Below are 19,333 nucleotides of genomic sequence, written 5' to 3' on the forward strand. Positions count from 1 at the left end.
GGTTAAGAACTCCTCCTGCTTCTCGGCCAAGAACAGCTTGACAGCTTCATTTAAATCGGGCTGCTGGGAAGACTCGGTGCGATGACTCCTGGAGTGGCTTGTTCCTTCTTCGTGAGAACCGGAGGTAGATGTCTCCGAGGCCGTTTTTCAGACCTGCGAGCTGGACTAGCTTCCTCACGGTTATCACGAACGGTATTATGGGTGTTAGTGATCTGGTATGCATTTTTTTGGGGTGGAAAAAGGGTCAAAAATTCGCTTTATCACAAATTTGGTTCTCTGTTTCCCACAGACGGCGCCAGTGATGGTGTGGCGAATTTTTGATGGTGATGAATGCAGGAAAATGCAGATCACGACACAGAGATTTACGTGGTTCGATTTACTGAGGTAAATCTACGTCCACGGGAAGAAAAGAGGGCAGAGTTGTATTGCTTGATCTGTTTTCTACAGCTTACAATACAGACTTGCTATTAGATCTTTTATCTCTAGAGAGCTTTTTTGAACTTAACCCTTTTCTATCTGATCTAAGTTCTATTTATACATTGAACCAAGATCGTGGCATGCAGCACCATTTACTAGGCAGTGGATGTCGTGGAGATCGTGGCGATCTTGCATGGGTCCACTATCCTGCATGAGTTAATGACTGCTTGACACCACTAAATAGATCGTGGGTGTAGTGGAGGTGGAAATCCTGCATGAGTCCACTATCTCCTAGTTCGGTCGAATACTGAGACCGAACTGCTGAATTATTGCCGAGCAGCTTTTGCCGATCTGAGAGTAGAGCTTGATGCCGACCTGAGAGCAGAGTTTGATTGGTTGGCTTTTACCGAGCTGTAGGCTGGGGCCGAACTCTTTGGTTGTGCCGAACTGAACTCTTTAGTCATGCCGGACTGATACTCTTTAGTCATGCCGAACTGATACTCTTTCTTGGGCTTTAGGCTGATGGGCTTTACTGCTGTTGGGCTTGTTTAGTACGTACTCCATCAATACTCATACAAAGTTAGGCCTAAAACAGCAAAAGTTGACATTTTCTTGTTGAAACCAATCAACCAATTGACAGAGACAACTAATATTATTTTAATAATTTTAATTAATTGAGCAAAACACAAGTTGGTTAGATAGGATAACAAAAATAACAACGTAGATTTTAACTAATTATATACATGTCTCAGTATTTTTTTACATTTTTTTTTTCAATGAAGTAGGATAACTATGCAGCACTTGGTGTTTATATGCGTTTGCTTAATACAAGAGTTGGGACACCATTGAATTCTGCGAATCTGGGCCGTGATTGTTCACGCTCGGGATGATGTTTGCAGGAGATATCAATTTTACAAACTCCTTCAGCTCCATGAAGCTGCTGTGTTCACTGTATGGTACCTCGTATCTGAACAAGTACAAAATCATCGTAACATAAGTTGAAACGCGCTTTTTATTGAGATGTTTTGTCTAACTGAATGGATTTGTAGGAAATTCTGACCTTATCATGGTGCCCTTCTGCCACCTCCTCCCAGTCGACTTTTTTCCTTTTCCGAACGACCAACCAGTAGGCGAAAATGCAACTATCAGACTAAATCGACCCTACAAGATTCAAGAAAATAATCATAACTGCAAGAATAAGCATGTGTTAAAACAGGCTGAGTATTTATGAGATCCATTTTGACTACCATGTAATGTTTAGCCATATGGTCTAGTCTCTTGAAACTAGCAATACTCCACATGGGAACGACGTGAACATGGCTCTCCTGTTCATTAGTGGTAAACCATTGCATATCTTCCTGTTTGAATCCAAGACATTCCAAGATTCGTAGTTTTGCAGCAGTGACATAGACTTTCTTGTGCAGTGCTTTAGCAACCTCTAGAAACACCCTTTCTTTTCCTGTCTCAAACCAAAGTATGGCACAATTTGGAGATTTGGATGAGCTGAGATCATAGGTTACAAATGGACAAAATAACTGTTCACTGAATTCGTATTATTGTAGACAGACACCTACCAATGGTATAGCTGCCAATCAGAAACAAGGTCTTTGGGTTGAAAGCTTCAGCTCGGATGGCATCAATGACAAACTGGATTATGGCCTCCTGTTTCGGAAAGTCATACTACAGCAGTGGGCAAGAAGCAATCATCAATTTAATAGGATAAAGAAGTAGCAAATGCTAGGACAATATAGGTACAATCCCCACATATCATTTTGCAAAAGAGTAGGTGGGTGGATCTATGTGCCACACAGAAAATTCATAGAGCTAAGGATCAATTTCTGAAACATATGGTATGTTTGACATATCGATACTTTTTAGATGATACTCGTCTTCGACAAGTACCAGAAGAGTTCAAGTAAATGTGATGCCACATTGACTCTTTACATATAATAAGGAACAAAATAGTTCTTAGCTTTCAGAATCTATTACCTTGGGATTGCAGTAGGTTGTGTCAAGGATGAGAGTGTGGACTGGACAAGCTTGCAAATCGAACAGCTCTGTCATTTCCTCACAGAATCGAAAATCACCAGTGTGTAATACAGGCTGTAATATGAATAGAACCTAACTTAGAAGAAACGCCAAAGCACTAAAACTAGAAAAGATGTTTTTCAATAGTTTTTGTACACACCTTACCATTAGGTGGTTCAAATAATATTATGATCGCACCAGGGCAGTGATTAGCATCAAAGCAAGTTACATTCGTGCCTGCAATATTTATCTTTTCGGCGTATAGGCAAAACTTGAATATTAGCCCATGGAATTCCAAGTTTCAGATTGACTAGCTTGCTGTAATTAGGGAGCAATATATCACTCCATGACTGAAGGACTTCGTAAGTCCTTGATAATCTGTAGATAGAAGGCAACATAATGTCTTAAGTAAACTCCCCTTCTTCCAAATAATTACAAGTTTCAATAAAGTGGATGGGGTAGGTTGTTTGAGTCCTTCAACTTTTTCAACAGACAAACATTCAATCATCTAAGCCTTGTCCATTTTATCAACCTTGCTTGCTTCAAGTTAAAGGTAATTCTGGCAGTTTATAGTACTAAATGCATCAGCATGAGTACTATGTTTCTCACCTATATGTATTTTTCGCATCTCTCCTTATTCATAGAACTTACAATTGGACATTTCTATTGTGCAGAAATTGACAAGCTAAATCAAGTCGAACAATGTCATATCCTACTAACATTTCTTTAACTTTACCCACTAGGACTTACGATCTAAATGGAAAGTGAGTGAGAAAATAATGAGAACAATCCCTTCTTAGATACTTAAAGCCATCCTGCAAAATATATGAAACTTAGCATTAGGATGAATTTATAATATGAACTAAAAAGTAATATCTCACCTACACTATCAACTCACACTAACTATCAATAAAAGAAATGCAGAATAAATATGTCGAAAGCAAAACTTACCACACGAAATTGTGTACCAGGAATGCTACACCACGAAGGAACATCTTTCTGTTTCCCATTTTCTTACATGATCTTTCTTTTCCGTTCTCCTATTGCTAGTATTTGCCTTACTTCTCGCAACACTATTATGTCCATTAGTACCAGTTTCAGCTCTTTTAACAGGGCGAGGACCCGAAAAAAATCTGTTATTAACTTGTTCATCCCTAGTTTAGTTTCATCTGGTACACTTCTTGAGGGATTTGACTTTGGTTCCACCATCCTGGTCAACTCACTCCTTAGCTCGCTGAGAGCATGAAGAATTTTTTTCCTTGGACCAAGTGTTGTAATGCCAATGTTACACAGATCCTACAATAAGACAATTGATTCTTTAGTGTATAAATGATGAAGAAAGGATCTGTATAAGTACCAACTTTAAGCCTAAGCATCTAATGCATGGGGGATGGCATCAGCCCATGTTGCAAAAAGATGACTTGTCTATCAAAAACTAAAATTCCTAAGCATGCTTACACTACACAGAATTACATGTTCATATAGTACTATAATTTATCTATTCTTGCATATCGGAAGGCACATCCGCAGGTTCAAATATATATACTACTTAAGAAACAAGGTTGTAAAATCATAAGTCATCAGATTGAGAATCAATTTCACTGATAAGTCAAATTGTCTCCAAAATATTAATGCAGCACTACATCACAGATTCACACATGAGTTTGAAGCTGAGGAGTTAAATTTCTGAAATCCCTTCGATGTTTTCGTTTGGCAGTTTGTTTCATGTTTTAGCAGGAAACATTTATACTAACACTGATTGCACGATTCCGAACTATATTCCACCTTTTTCATAATGTTACAATTTTTGTGCAATAGCCATAATACAGTTTTACAATTTAGTATCATTGCATTATATAATTTGATCCATATAATGCCAAAGAAACAATTGTCCTACAGCAAATTTCTAGAGAATTCAGTTACAAAGGCCCTACCACAAAGCATAAAAAATGCCAGCAGCTACAATCAAGATTCAAGAAACAGTACAAAACCTCTTCTTCCAGTGTTTGGAGTGCATCCCAGTCAATCTCTTGTCTTACAAAATTTTCTTCATATTTTCCAAGGCCCAAGTTGCGTAGCCACTCTACAACTGGAGAAACATCCACATCAGTTGTCACAGGTTTTAGAGGAGAAACCATCGAATACTTGGCCAGGACACTGATAAGCTCCTGCATCATCATTACCAGCAGCCACCTGATACACATTATGTTAATCTCAGATAAAAACTACATCTATGGCAGTTATCAATTGAGGAACAGATCCAAATATGAACCCAACTTAGAACCCAATGAATCCAAAACATCTTTTTCCTGCAAAATGTTACAATGACAAGGCACCTAGTGACCTAATGACATATTAAACTCTATTTTGTGTAAGAATCCCTTTGATTTAGTGATTAGGCCTAAAGCCAAGCTTTCTACTCTTAGACCATCCAATTATAGTGGCAGCTTCAACCTCCACTACGAATTCTAAGAATTGCAAATGCAAGTTGATCTCTCTCTGACACATCTACAACATCATAAACTAAGTTTCAGAGTCACAATAAATCACATTTTAGATTGGCACAGCCACACATTAGGATCAAATAAACCTAAATATAACACATCAAAACTGCATACTAAAACAGAACACAAATATAACAAAAAGCTACACAAAATCAAAGAAAACAAGCAAAATTTCTCACATCAGCAGGGGCCTCTAAATTATCCAGGCACTCATTAGTGTGAGTCTGCCTCCCATCATCGCTCAACTCCGATAAATCAGCCCCACAGAGAGGGCATGGAAATCACAACATCACATTTCAAATCATCGCCAGCATCATCGCTATCCGACTCATCCACATCAGCACACAGCTTGAGCAGCACATCGAGCCGCGAGCTTCCTTCCGAAGAGTCTTCGCGGCAGTTTCCTTCATCATCTCTCTGATTGGCTCTGAATTTCTCGACTCATCTAGATTATCAGCGCGAGTGCAATCGCTAACCCTTTTATCATTCAACAAATCAAGTGTCGGTTCGATTGAGTCCAACCCACAACCCAATCCGGATCTGCTTCAGCAAAGATACAATTTTCCTTTTCGAGATCGCCGGTTTCCGTCTTTTCGGGGGTTTCGATGGGCGATGAGCAGTCAAATTGCTTGGTTTAAGCGGCAGGATTGGCCTAATTCTGGGAGCGGCGGGAGGGAGAGGGGGAAGGGTAGTCTTGGAAATCGTCATCATCCAATGCGATATTGAGAAATTTTGAAGAGGATGGGGAAATGGTGTTGAATTTTGATTTGGAAGGGGGCGCCATTGATTATAGGTGTTCGAGCTCGAGGAAGGACTGCAGATTGTTTGTAGAACTCTTATTTTCAAATTTAAGTAGGAGATAAATGGAGGGAAATTGTTTAATTTTATAATTTAAAGTATTTTCTTGATATTCCCCACGCCTTTTCAGATTAACAGCGACATTATATACCAAATATTTATATTGATTGTGGGGGATAAACGGCCACGTTATGGTTTGAAGGTGCGTTTGGATACCATGGAATTAAAGGTTTGCAATTGGAATTACAGCCTCCAATTTCAAATCCGTTGTTCGTTAACCCAAAAATATTTGGATTTGGAATTGAATTGCAATTCCAAATTTTCCAATTTTACAATTTAAATTCCATATCAAAAGTAGAAAATTATAATTCCAAAATCCAAATAGTCATAAAATTTCACTATATATCCACAAAACGCACTTCACACACTACACACGCTACATGCACTTCACACATTTCACATTCTACACGCAATGTGAAGTGTGAAAGTGTGTGTAATGTGTGTACAATGTGTATAGTGCATATAGTGTGTTTATTTTGTGTGTAATGTGTGAAATGTGTGTAGTGTGTGAAATATGTAAAGTGTGTATAGTGTGTGTATATTTACCAAACATGTCAATTCAAATTTCATGTCAATTATTCATTTTACGGATTTGAAATTGAATTATAATTCAATTCCTTCCAATTCAATTCTATAGAATTCCAATTCCAATTCCGGACCATGAGTCTTTAAAAATGTAATTTTTTATTCTGATAATCAAAAGACTAGTTTAATTTTGTGTTTTAATTTCATGATTCAATTCGTTAATCCAATCGATCGCATTGTCAGTTCGAAGATCCAGGTTAAATATCCAGCCATCAAAATTTCCATTTCAATTTAGTAGCAATGCAAATTTGATTGGTTCGATGATCAGCAATTGACTGATAATTCAGTTTACACATTTTTATTCCAGCGGTTTCCGGCTGATACGACGTCGCTTATACATCGTCTGAGGTACTCAGCGCCAGGAAATGGGCGGCGAAGAGAAGTGGTGCGTGGTGACCGGTGGCAGGGGATTTGCGGCGCGACATCTGGTGGTGATGCTCATCAGATACGGCATGTATTCGGTTCGCATTGCGGATTTGGAGCCCTCCATCGAGCTCGACGACGACGAGGAGAATGGGGTTCTCGGTGAAGCTATGAAGTCTGGCCGTGCGGACTACGTGTCTGCAGATCTTCGCCACAAAGCACAAGCGTTTAAGGGTTGGTTATTCCGGCATCAGCTTGTTAATTTAGAGTTTATATTGTGTAGTAGTTTATGTTTTTGTTGGAGTGGACTAGTGTAGTTTATCAGACTTCACATGATTTAGCTGAGTTGAAAAATATGCAACACTGGAGCTTGCTTCACTTGTTTATCTAGCTTATGATCATTATGGATGTTGTTGGATTGTCTTATGAACCGTTCGAGAACTAGAGCTGGTTGACAATTTCTATCTCCTTGTAATTGGTTGACACACCACGAGTCAAACTTCTCCTAATGGATGGCTTTCCTTTTCAGTTCCACGGCTGACCACCATCCGTTTACTTGGTTCACAATGGAATTCTTATCCTGCATTATATACTCCCGAATTTTTTTTATCAATGATGCATAGTGCACATCCAGCAGCATTCAGCTTTGGAAATAGAATGTGCTTGCTAAGAATCTGTGATGATGCAATTTTTTTTATAACTGGTGCATTTCTTCATTAACATAGGAAGTGATTCATTGACATTTGACACTGTTTACTTGTTGAGAAGTTGTTCGTAATGGGTAGTTGTGGTCATGCCCTTGTCCTACATCTTTTGGAAGACTTGTATTGCTGATTGTGTGAAACCATAGATGCCTGGAATTTGTGATGCACATCTAAGAATCTGTTATCATGTAGTGATTCATTTATATCCCTTGCACACTTCTTCGTTGACATACTGTGCTCAGTTTATTTATTTATTTTTAAGTTGAGTGTATAGTGTTGTTTGGAATAATTCCAGTCAGCTTCATCCCTATTGCAGCTTGCATAGGAGTTGTGGTTGTATTCCATATGGCTGCTCCAGATTCATCCATTAATAACCATCGGCTACATTATTCTGTCAACGTACAAGGTTAGTTTTCTGGGCATTGTGTACATTAGCAAAGTAAGTGTTTTTTGGGTATTCCTTGTATGCATCTAATTCTTCACTACAGCTGCCGCTTGTACTCTTTTACTTTTTCTGTATATGTGTCTGACAGGAACCCAGAACATTATTGATGCATGTTCTAAGCTGAAAATTAAAAGGCTTATATATACAAGTTCCCCAAGTGTTGTCTTTGATGGAGTCCATGGAATATCTAATGGAAATGAATCATTACCCTATCCTGCTAAGGTAATGGAAGAGTTATGCATTTTCGAAATGGTTTTCTATCTGTATGATATTTCTGAGCTAGACGCGATATTTGTATTATTGCTTACAAAATTTCTATATTTAAATAATTTGAATGCATCCTTTTTTATTTGAAGTATGAAGTATCTATTCCGTCCACTTTTTTCTTATTCTTTCTTCTCTCCCCCTCTCTGTCTGATTAGTCTTTTATACCTTATTCAAACCAATCTTGTGAATGCCGAAGTTTGACATTGCTTAGCTACTTCATGGGTCACACTCATCTAAACCGTATCTAAATCTCGAAATATTGTATTAATTTTCAGCACTATGATTCATACTCTGCCACAAAAGCTGAAGGAGAATCCCTAGTTATCAATTCAAATGGTTCAAATGGACTTCTAACATGCTCCATTCGACCTAGCAGTATTTTTGGCCCTGGTGATAGGTTGTTTGTTCCATCATTAGTCTCTGCAGTAAGGTCTGGGAAATTAAAGGTAACTGCAAGTATTGGCTTTTTCTATCCATATGTCGATTCTTTCTCCTCCATGATTAGATACCAGAAACTTTATTATGCATGAGACTAATAAAAGGAACCCTGTGGCTCATTTCTGTGCATTGGGTTTACACTTTGTAGTAATTGTGTTATACTGCCCGCTCTGCTTGAGCATTGGCACTGAGAAGTTTGTGGTCATGAATTCATTTTAACTCTTATATAAATTTTGTTATGGATTGCCTTTCTTTTATTCGTTTTTCAGTATTCCTCAGATCCTGAAACTTGATCTGATATTACATTGGTGTGCAATGACATTTAGTTCACAATGAATTATCAAAATCTCAAAATCAAAATCTACTAACTTCTTTGATGTGTGGAGTGTACAGTTCATCATTGGAGATGGTAAGAACATGTATGACTTTACCTATGTTGAGAATGTTGCACATGCTCACATTTGTGCCGAGCGAGCTTTGGCATCTGGAGGGGCAACAGCAGATAAAGCATCTGGACAGGTAGATTTTATTTTCATTTGTCATTTTATTGCAGGTCCCAGCTGACCAGAATATTTTAAAGCCCTTAGTTCTAGTTCAAATGCTTAAGTTTGTTAAACCACTAAATTATTTTACTTACTGAGTCTGCTTACATGCATGCTTGAGGATGGTTATTCAGTCTCAAAGAAAGTAGGTGTTTATATAGACCAATTAATTGGTTTGTGGTGTTCAAAGTTTGCTATGATGTTATCATCTTCTACTTGGTATTAATTCAATATAGACTACAAAACCCGTGCTGCAATCTGCATCCTAGTTTTCTTGCCTCAAGTAAAAGCACGTATATAAATTTGGTTTAAATGTTTTCATGCAACATTATAAATAACTTCCCGGAGTTTGTCATATTTATGTTCTGATCCCACTGCAGCACAATGCATTTTCTTACACATTGGACCAAATTTCCTCCACTGTCTTTATATGCATTGGATACTGTAGTTTGTTAAATGTATAACAGTTCTGCTTGGGGGTATATATTTCAAATGCATAAGATTTTTGAGATTTTACTTTAGTGCTAGCTCATTTGATTTAACAACAAGATTTGCACATAAGGTTGTTTTATTGACTGAGGATGAAAACCATGGTGACATAGTTTTTAATTGCAAGGTCGTGCTTGCAGGCATATTTCATTACCAATGGGGAACCACTTCAATTTTGGGAGTTCGTCTCTATCATTCTGGAAGGTCTTGGCTATGAAAGGTACTTTTGTATCAAATATCGAGTCCTCCAAGCAGTTATCAAATATCTATCAGGGTGCAACCTGAACCTCGTGCTTACAGAATTTCTGAATATTTCCTACAATGGTCTATTATTACCAGTCAAACCAACAAATATTTTTGAGCAAGCTCTTTTGTTGTGGACTTTGCGCTTTTGCTATAGTCAGATATGTGTTTGGAGGCTAGCCGTAATCATGTTGACTTTATCATTGAAATTTGCTTTTTTATAAATATTTTTTTGCTCTGTTGTTTATTTAGAATTTTCTGTGCATGGTTCTACAACAAACCCTTCCCTGGGCTACTGCTTATTTATATGTTCTGCGAAGCAATACATGGTACCTTAATTTCTGATGTTGTCCATACAGGCCAAGAACCAAAGTTCCTGCCTTCCTTGTGCTGCCAATTGCACATATGGCGGAGCTAATATATAAAATAATTGCACCTTTTGGAATGAAGGTACCACAGTTGATACCTTCAAGAGTTCGACTTCTGTCTGTCAGCAGAACCTTTGATTGTTCTAAAGCAAATGACCTTCTTGGCTACACCCCTATTGTGCCTCTACAGGTCTGTTAGGCATCGACATTTGATGAGTTTACTCACTTTCTTTTGCCATAGAATAGTTTAATATAAGGGGTGGGTAGATAGCGTACATTTCAATCAGATTTTTTTTGTTAATTCATCGTAGAGTTTTCTTCAGCTAGATTAAATTTTGTGAAATGAATGCCAAAGGTGTTTGTATGCTAGTTTTTTCCTTTGGGAATTGTCAACCATCTCTATCCAGTAGAAAAGAAATGGACACCCACCTGACATGGGGACCACTTATAGTCCGTGATTTGTGTAAAATTTGTCATGCATTAGGATATTAACTAAATGAAAAAGTAATTATCTGAGTTGTACTCATATGAAGTCATCTCAGATTATGCGGCCCCATGGGATGCTAAATTGCATATTTGTTAATTTTTTCTGATGATCCTAAGTTGATATTTCTCTGCAGGAGGGAATTAGAAGAACTATTGACTCATACCAACATTGGAGAGCTGGTGTTGAAATTGAAAGAAAGGGGCCTTCTAAAGCTGAATTACTTCTTGGCACTGGGAAAGGTGCCAATCTTTTGCTTTGTACTGAACTTCGTGTAATAGATCACCGACTATTGTTGAATCAGATTCATATACGACGAACCAGCCTTATCTTGCATAATATATTAACTTTGTGAGCATTTTTCGAATCAGGATGTGACAGTTATGTCTCCATGGATTTTTTTAGATTTAAGGAGCATAAGGCTAGAATGATAATTTGAATCACTTAAAAGGATAAAGGTGGACAAATTTTGTGGAGTTACCTGAGGGGAAAATTGTTAAGAACAGAATTGAAAGGAAAACAATTGTAGAAATTCTTTATTCAATCGGCAGTGCCGCCCAAGCCCCAGGCTTTTCCTTGATACAATATATGTCCCTTTCAATCATAATCTCCTAAACTATTAATAGGGAAATAATCATAATAACCGACTTTCCCCCCCAACAGGCGCATCATAACCGCCCCTTATTCTATTTACAAGATACACACTCCTATTTACAAAATACACACTATTTACAATATTTATACTAATTACACAGCCCACGAATGTAGACTCAATCCCGATCCTCACGCTTCTTCCTCCTTTGATACACTATCAAGGGCTTTCCCTGGTTGTCACCCTTTCGCTTCATATCAATTCCATCCCCCTTAGAATCGACCTTGTCCTCAAGGTCAAAATCTGGAAATTGCCCCATAAAATGTTGCAAGTCGATCCAAGTAGCCCCATCTTCACCCTCACCTTTCCATTTCACCAATAGTTGCTCAACTTCACGTTCCCCCATTGGAATCACCCGCAATGCCAAGATTTGTTCTGGCTCGAGCATTGGCAAGACCGGCAGTTCTATAGATTCCGGAAATTCAGTTGTAACTTCATGATTTCCCACCACCTTCTTTAGTTGAGAGATATGAAACACCGGATGTACCTTGCTGCCTTCCGGAAGGCGCAGCTTGTATGCTCTGCTCCCAACCCGAGCAAGAATTTCGAAAGGCCCATAAAACTTAGCCGACAGCTTATGATCCTTACCATCCCGCAACGAGGCTCGCCGAAACGGTCGGACCTTCAGAAACACCTTATCACCAATCATAAACTCTACGTCTCGACGGTGCTTGTTGGCCTGAATGCTCATCTCCTGCTGTGCTTGCATTAGATTTCCCCGAAGTCGCTGCAAAACTTCATCTCGGCTGGCCAAAGTTTCAACCACTGCCGGCATTTTACACTCCCCGGGCAGAAAACGGCGAAGAGTTGGAGCCGGCCGACCATATACCACCTCGAAGGGAGTCATTCGCGCCGCGGTTTGGTATGAAGTATTGTACCAAAATTCTGCCCATGCCAACCATCTCACCCATTGCTTGGGCTGCTCGCTAGTGAAACAACGGAGGTATGTCTCCAACACCCGATTCGTCACCTCCGTTTGACCATCCGTTTCAGGATGGTAGGCTGTAGAGAACTTGAGGCGAGTACCGGACTGCGCGAATAATTCTTTCCAAAAAACACTTATGAACATGGAATCACGATCGCTAACAATGGAGTTGGGAATTCCATGCAAGCGGACCACTTCTTTCATGAAGATTTCCGCCACCGAGCGAGCAGTGATCGGAGGCTTTAATGGTAAGAATGAGCATACTTAGATAACCTATCAACCACCACCAATATCACAGAAAATCCTTTCGACTTAGGCAAGCATGTGATGAAATCCATAGAAATATCTTCCCAAATTTGTTGCGGAATAGGCAACGGCTGTAGCAACCCGGCTGGCGACATTGCCTCGTATTTCATCTTTTGACAAATCAAACATTTAGCAACATATTCTTTAACAGTACGGAACATACCTTTCCAATAAACGTTGGTTGCGATCCGTCGATATGTTCGCAATACTCCTGCGTGTCCCCCAGACGGGGTATCATGGAACTCATGAAGAAGTTCGGGAATCCATCGCGATGCTGCCGGTAGCGTGATGCGATCGTGAAAGAATAATTTCGTTCCCACCAACCGAAAACCCGGTCTACTGTCCGGCTGCCGCTGAATTGATTCGATGATGGCCTTGAGATACTCGTCACTCCGTTGCTCGCTCTCGATCCCCTCGAAGCCCAGCCACTCCGCCTTACTTAATGTTGACAACTCGGCATCACCGTCCCGTCGTGATAGAGCGTCCGCCGCAGCATTAGAAATTCCAGTTTTATACTCAATATCAAAGTCATATCCCATCAACTTAGCAATCCAAACTTGCTGCGCGGGAGTAACAATCTTCTGATATAGCAAATGCTTCAAGCTCCGGTGATCGGTGCGCACCACAAACTTCCTTCCCAGTAGATAAGGTCGCCAATGCTGAACGGCTAAAGCGAGGGCCCATCATTTCCCGTTCATACGCCGATTTTGTCAAGGTACGATCAGCCAAAGATTTGCTGAAATAGGCAATCGGTCGACGCTCCTGCATTAGTACCGCCCCTATGCCCGTTCCGGAAGCATCGCATTCGATAACAAAGGGGCGATCAAATTGGGGCAATGCCAACACCGGTGCCTCCGTAAGAGCCCTCTTTAAGCGACAGAAGCCCTCTTCCGCTTTAACAGTCCACTCAAAGCCTTTGGGAGCGTCTTTCTTTAATAACATCGTTAATGGCCTCGCAATTAAGCCATACTCCCTGACAAAACGGCGGTAGTACCCAGTCAAACCCAAGAATCCTCGTACCTCGCGTATACTCGAAGGTCTCGGCCACTCTAGCACAACCTTAATTTTATCCGGATCCATTGCTACTCCATCCTTCGAAATTATGTGACCCAAGTATTCGACTTGCCGACAACCAAATGTACACTTCTTGTGATTTGCCAAAAACTGATTTTTTTGTAAAATCCAAAGCACAGTTTCCAAGTGCACTCGATGCTGCTCCCCACGAACGGCTGTAGATGAGTATGTCGTCGAAGAAAACTAACACAAACTTACGCAAATAGGGCCTGAACATGTCATTCATAGTGGATTGGAAAGTCGCCGGTGCATTCGTGAGGCCGAAGGGCATGACCAAGAATTCATAGTGACCACTGTGAGTTCGGAATGCGGTTTTGGGTACGTCCTCGGATGCAACTCGGATTTGGTGATATCCGGATCGAAGATCAATTTTGGAGAAAACGACCGCCCCAGCCAGCTCGTCAAGCATCTCTTGAATCACCGGAATGGGGTATTTATCCGGTACCGTCACCTTATTTAATTCTCGATAATCGACACAAAATCGCCAACTCCCGTCTTTCTTTTTAACCAACAATACTGGGCTTGAGAAGGCGCTCGAACTCGGTCTTATAATCCCTGCCAATAACATGTCCTTCACCAATCGTTCAATCTCGTCCTTCTGGTGATGCCCATAACGATACGGTCGCACAGAAACTGGTCGAGTACCATCTTCCAAGGTAATGCGATGGTCTGTCACTCGCTCAGGTGGTAAGGATTTCGGATCCCCAAATACTTCGTGAAATTGTTGCAGCACTTCTTGTACCCCTTCTTGCTCGTGTATTTCAGCGTCCCCCTTTTCTTCTAGTACTATCGCCCATACTTGTGCATCGCGAGAGTTGATTAATGATTTTAGTCCGATAGGTCCCCCGGCACAATTGAGGATCGCCCCGCAGCTTGATGCAACGACCTTCCTTTTCGAACTTCATTATCATTTTGTCGTAGTAGTGCTTCACCTCTCCCAAGGTCGAAAGCCATGTCATACCCAAGATCATATCTACACCACCTAGCGGAAACACAAAACAATCTAATAGGAACTGACATCCCGCCAATGTTACCTCAATTTTCCGGCATGCACCCTCCGCTTCTTGGCGTAAACCGTTTCCCAAGAGAACGCCGAATCGCTCCTCTCGATCGGGCTGTAGTTGCAGCCGGTCCACGAGTGCCCTTGATATAAAATTGTGGCTTGCTCCGCTATCTATAAGAACTATGATAGTGTGTTCTCCCAACTTTGCATGCAGGCGCATAGTCCGAGCGGTATCAATGCCCGCCATTGAATATAATGGCAACTCAACGTCTCCTTCGCCAGACTCTTCATGCTCCTCGTTCATCTCCTCAAGTCCCGTTGGCTGATAAAATTCATACTGCTGCAGGTCTATCTTCTCTCCTTCGGTGATCATTACTCGCAACTGTTTGAGGCTACACTCATGCCCCGGAGAATAAGGTTTTCGACACCGGAAGCACAGCCCTTTAGCCTTTAATTCCGCCAATTCTTGCGAAGAGATCCTCGTAAAACGAGGTCGTTGTGGATGCTGCATCGCTTCACTGGCCCTTGACATAGAAGATTTCTCACCCGGACGTGAGTTACTACTAGTGAAATTCTGACTTGGCCTTCCTATCGAGTCAGTCCAAGCCATTGAACCGCTTCGACTCCAGCCGCTTCTCCTTGGCGTCGAATTATTCCAATTCAAACTTGTACGTCCTCCCCCCTGGATTGCCAAATTATCTTCTACATCACGTGCTAATTCCATTGCCGATTCCAGTTCAGTCGGCCTGAATAGGCGTAGGAATCCTCGTATTGGATCCTTAAGACCCTTCATGAAGTAGCCGAGATAATGAGCGTCGGTTAAGCCCGGTACTTGACTTGAGAGTTGAACAAACAAATTGACGTAATCCTCGACTCCCTTAATTTGTTTAATATCAGCCAATCTCTCAAATGCGTCCCCTTGGAAACGAGTATCGAACCGAGAAACCAATGCTTCCGAAAATTCCTTCCATGTGAGGGAGGGCTTACGAGAACGCAGCCAAGTCATCCAATACAAAGCCGGTCCCTCCATTGCCACCACCGCCGCTGCAACTCGGGATTCCGTCGCAGTTCCGGTTATCTCGAACTGTTGGTTGGCACGGGCTAGCCAACCGATGGGGTCCATTCCGTCGAACGACGGCAATTGCAAACCCCCTTTGTTCTTCCCCTGGTCGGGTTTCTCGCCCGTGTCGCTACCTTCCTCTGATTTGTTACCATCGTCGTTGTTGGACCCTCCTTCGCCGGAGTGAGATTCCGACTTAGTTTTGACGGCGACCGATAATTCGGTGAGGGTAGCAGTAATTATCTCCAGACTTTCTTTCATCGCTCTCTGATCTTCTCGAATCCCTTGCTGCTCTTTTTCCAACGCTTCCATCCTTTCCGTTTGCGATCTCGTCATTTTCAAGTGAGGACGGGATCCGGCAGGTCGGACCAATTGTTAAGAACAGAATTGAAAGGAAAACAATTGTAGAAATTCTTTATTCAATCGGCAGTGCCGCCCAAGCCCCAGGCTTTTCCTTGATACAATATATGTCCCTTTCAATCATAATCTCCTAAACTATTAATAGGGAAATAATCATAATAACCGACTTTCCCCCCCAACAGGCGCATCATAACCGCCCCTTATTCTATTTACAAGATACACACTCCTATTTACAAAATACACACTATTTACAATATTTATACTAATTACACAGCCCACGAATGTAGACTCAATCCCGATCCTCACGCTTCTTCCTCCTTTGATACACTATCAAGGGCTTTCCCTGGTTGTCACCCTTTCGCTTCATATCAAAAACAGTTTAATCTACTTGAGTATATTATAGTGAAACTGTCTGATTTCGATTAATATGTTAGCTCTAGGTTTTACTTGTGGAGTGGAGTGTCACTTTTCTGCTTCTTTTCTGTGGTTTTATTTTGAGTCCGGTAGTGCCGGTTCCTGCTCATGGCAATCCTCTTCTTTGTTATCATGTACTCTAAAAAATTTCCTAAATTTATTTTGCACTTTCTGCATATTTTATCATGGTTCCTTTTGTTGGATTTTTTCATTTTTTTTTGTCATGTGGTCCAAATATAAAATGTCATTTGTATGTTTGCTTTTGATATTGCTATTCCTTATTGATTCATCTTGTGAGGTGCTAACCCGATAGTATATAACACGATCAACAACCTGATCAGAGTATTTGATATGGAACTAATACGCATTTCATAAACCTGATCTTGGTGACTTTTGCAGTTGCTGAAGCACTACTTTGGAGGGACATAAAGCTGACACTCACTGTACTGGCGTTCTTGGCTGCATTTTACTATAATTTTATAGCAACTGGTTTGACCTTCATAACATCACTTTCCAAGCTTCTATTGATGGGATCAGTCTTCCTCTTTGTCCATGGAAATCTACCCGAAAAAATGTAGACATATGCTTACTTTCTTTTTCGCTTATGCTTGTTAATTATCTTGCTAAACTTCATCGACTGTAGAGTAACTAGAAATATCTGAATCGCGAACTGTTGCTGTGGTTATGCGGATGTTTCATAAACTTTGGGTGGAGCGGGTTGCATATCAGCAGTGTTCTAAATTCTCACTTTTCATTATATTTGCTGCAGATTAGGAGGTAAAACTAGAAAAGATTTCCGGATCAAAATTTCATCTCTCTGCAGCTGCTTCCCACCATTTTGCTTTATCTGTGGTTTCGATATGGAATTCTACTGCTCGGGAATTCAAATCACTTTGTAAGGGAAACGACAATAGACTCTTCCTCAAGGTAAATTTCACTTTTTGCTACAACTCATTATTTCATTTCCAAGGCACGAAAATTTAACTTGAAGCCATGACGCCGGCTTCACTTGTTATGGATCTATAATCCTGCATTTGAATGATTTGTGAGCTGACAGTTTTAAGATTTTTTTTTTGGCTCGTGAAACAGGTTGTTCTTTCATTATTGGCTTCTCAGTATCCTAGGAGCAATTTCAGCACATAATGTTTTGCTATAGGTATGTCCTGATTTCATGCGCTGATCTAATTATCGATTTACTTATCAGTTACCACGGTTCATCAGCTCATGTCACCTCTCGTTTGCTGCAGGACTGCCCGTCCTCTTTTTTTGTTTTGCTCTGTACGACAAAAAAGGAGAAACAGATCGACAAAATAGGCCTAACAGCAATTGCATTTGCATACAACTGAAGTCCCGCGCTAGGGCAAAGATTAACTTGAGGAAAAAGCAATAACTGGTTAAAGGCTTCCACGTTTCACGTTGTTGTGTTTTTTTGGCATGCGCTAGAGCAGCACAGGCTCTTTAGTGTGAGATTTTGCAAGTAGGTATCGTTTTTGGCGATGCCATTCCGGTGGCCGTTTGCACGTGACGTGACTACTCCAGTCCAATGCAGCTGGATATATTCTTTTATGGCGTAGAATGTATGGTTTTGTGGTGTTAGTCTCATTGTTTGGATGGGTAGTAGTGATGAGTTGTTTAACCTGCCTTCTATTTTCTTTTTTTATGCACAAGCAAGGATACCCCACCTCTCAAATGCCTTTTTTGCTGTATATATACGTATTGTGTGGGCATTTTTATACATGTCTTATGTCCTATATGTCTAAATCAATGTTAACCCAATTTGCACTTCATTTACACCAAAATCTCCCAAATTTTTATTTGAAAATGTGAGCCTTAGTTCTCTTTCTTGTATGCATTATAATCACCATACAACACTGGGTTACAAAACACCTTAGACCAAAAGTTAGTGCATTTGAATAAAAGTGCAACACTCAATCTTTGATGTAGATAGAAATGCAAACACGAAATTGCAATACCAATAAAGGTTCACAAATTCAATCATTATAAATGAAAATATGGGGACCAATTCAAGATGTGAAGTGTACCGACCTAGATTGAATTTTCCTTGGAAAATCAATTCCTTTTCTTTTTAATAGTACCCTTTCGTATCAATAAATATGAATCGTTTACTTTTGACATGAGATTTTAAGAGATAGTAAAGTAAGAGAGAGAGAAAAAGTAGAGGTAATGTTATTTTTATTTTAAAAAATATTTCATTTTTAATGGGACGACCCAAAAAGGAAACGTTATTGAGACGGTTAATGGACCAACAATAGTAAAATCACGTAGCCAAGAGTTTCGTTGAGGATTTAAGCAAACAGTTGAAATCAAAGGCAAAACGCCAATGGAGGGCGCCTCCTGCAATTTTTACAGGGAGAGAGAGAGAGAGGAATATAAGTGGTTTTTACGGATCACGCCAATTCCCACTTTTTTGAACCTTCTGAAAAAGCTAAAGGAAGTAAAAGGAAAAGAGAAGTGGAGCTGAGCACATAATCACAATTTCATGTAAGTTTCTGCTTTAGATTCTTCTCCACTCTTTATTTCACTTCATATCATTCATGCATATGTGAAAGTAAATGTTTCTCGTTTTCTATTCCCTCGTGCTTTGCCTTTCCTCTCTTTTAATTGAAAAAAGATTGATTTTTGAAAGGATTTTTTAAGCATCGCGTGCTCTCTCTGTGTGAAAATTATATGCATTGACCCTCTTTTTGTATAAAACTTTGAATTTTCCCTCCTTTTAATGCACTAAGCTGAATTTGTGATTGAGCTTCATATGAAAAGAAAAATTGTGATTATAGAGGTGAATT

General features: G+C 40.2%; 2 protein-coding genes across 3 annotated transcripts; one reads left to right on the forward strand and one right to left on the reverse strand.

Annotated features, from left to right (window-relative positions):
- Positions 1 to 1,069: 1,069 nt before the first annotated feature.
- Positions 1,070 to 2,696, reverse strand: LOC121789728 (DNA cross-link repair protein SNM1-like). The gene is made up of 6 exons (XM_042188107.1): positions 2,606 to 2,696; positions 2,407 to 2,520; positions 1,992 to 2,097; positions 1,665 to 1,876; positions 1,478 to 1,578; positions 1,070 to 1,384 (listed from the first exon to the last, which is right to left on the reverse strand). Exons 2-6 carry the CDS (start codon positions 2,479 to 2,481, stop codon positions 1,240 to 1,242), a joined length of 639 nt encoding a protein of 212 aa, XP_042044041.1. The 5' UTR covers positions 2,482 to 2,520; positions 2,606 to 2,696; the 3' UTR covers positions 1,070 to 1,239.
- Positions 2,697 to 6,433: 3,737 nt separating this feature from the next.
- Positions 6,434 to 17,295, forward strand: LOC121789729 (3beta-hydroxysteroid-dehydrogenase/decarboxylase-like). 2 transcript variants are annotated; one of them, XM_042188109.1, is made up of 10 exons: positions 6,434 to 6,588; positions 6,680 to 6,989; positions 7,776 to 7,865; positions 7,993 to 8,126; positions 8,447 to 8,617; positions 9,003 to 9,128; positions 9,781 to 9,860; positions 10,243 to 10,441; positions 10,872 to 10,977; positions 16,929 to 17,295. In XM_042188109.1, the coding sequence occupies exons 2-10, from the start codon at positions 6,758 to 6,760 to the stop codon at positions 17,105 to 17,107; spliced, it is 1,317 nt and encodes a 438-aa protein (XP_042044043.1). In that variant the 5' UTR covers positions 6,434 to 6,588; positions 6,680 to 6,757; the 3' UTR covers positions 17,108 to 17,295. The 2 variants fall into 2 exon arrangements, with proteins under 2 accessions (XP_042044043.1, XP_042044042.1); XM_042188108.1 differs by having other exon boundaries at positions 6,435 to 6,588; positions 6,700 to 6,989.
- Positions 17,296 to 19,333: the final 2,038 nt, after the last annotated feature.

The sequence above is a fragment of the Salvia splendens genome, unplaced genomic scaffold, assembly GCF_004379255.2.
Source record: "Salvia splendens isolate huo1 unplaced genomic scaffold, SspV2 ctg317, whole genome shotgun sequence".
Taxonomy (NCBI): domain Eukaryota; kingdom Viridiplantae; phylum Streptophyta; class Magnoliopsida; order Lamiales; family Lamiaceae; genus Salvia; species Salvia splendens.

What these genes read in the sequence shown, in the direction of transcription:
- LOC121789728 (XM_042188107.1), bottom strand. Translation starts at nt 2,481, where the DNA reads ATGACAGAGCTGTTCGATTTGCAAGCTTGTCCAGTCCACACTCTCATC. An exon ending in ATATGGCTAAACATTACATG is followed by an intron (nt 1,579 to 1,664) that starts GTAGTCAAAATG and finishes TGAATCTTGTAG; the next exon opens with GGTCGATTTAGTCTGATAGT. An exon ending in CAGAAGGGCACCATGATAAG is followed by an intron (nt 1,385 to 1,477) that starts GTCAGAATTTCC and finishes GTACTTGTTCAG; the next exon opens with ATACGAGGTACCATACAGTG.
- LOC121789729 (XM_042188109.1), top strand. Translation starts at nt 6,758, where the DNA reads ATGGGCGGCGAAGAGAAGTGGTGCGTGGTGACCGGTGGCAGGGGATTT. An exon ending in GAAGGTCTTGGCTATGAAAG is followed by an intron (nt 9,861 to 10,242) that starts GTACTTTTGTAT and finishes TTGTCCATACAG; the next exon opens with GCCAAGAACCAAAGTTCCTG. An exon ending in ACTTCTTGGCACTGGGAAAG is followed by an intron (nt 10,978 to 16,928) that starts GTGCCAATCTTT and finishes TGACTTTTGCAG; the next exon opens with TTGCTGAAGCACTACTTTGG.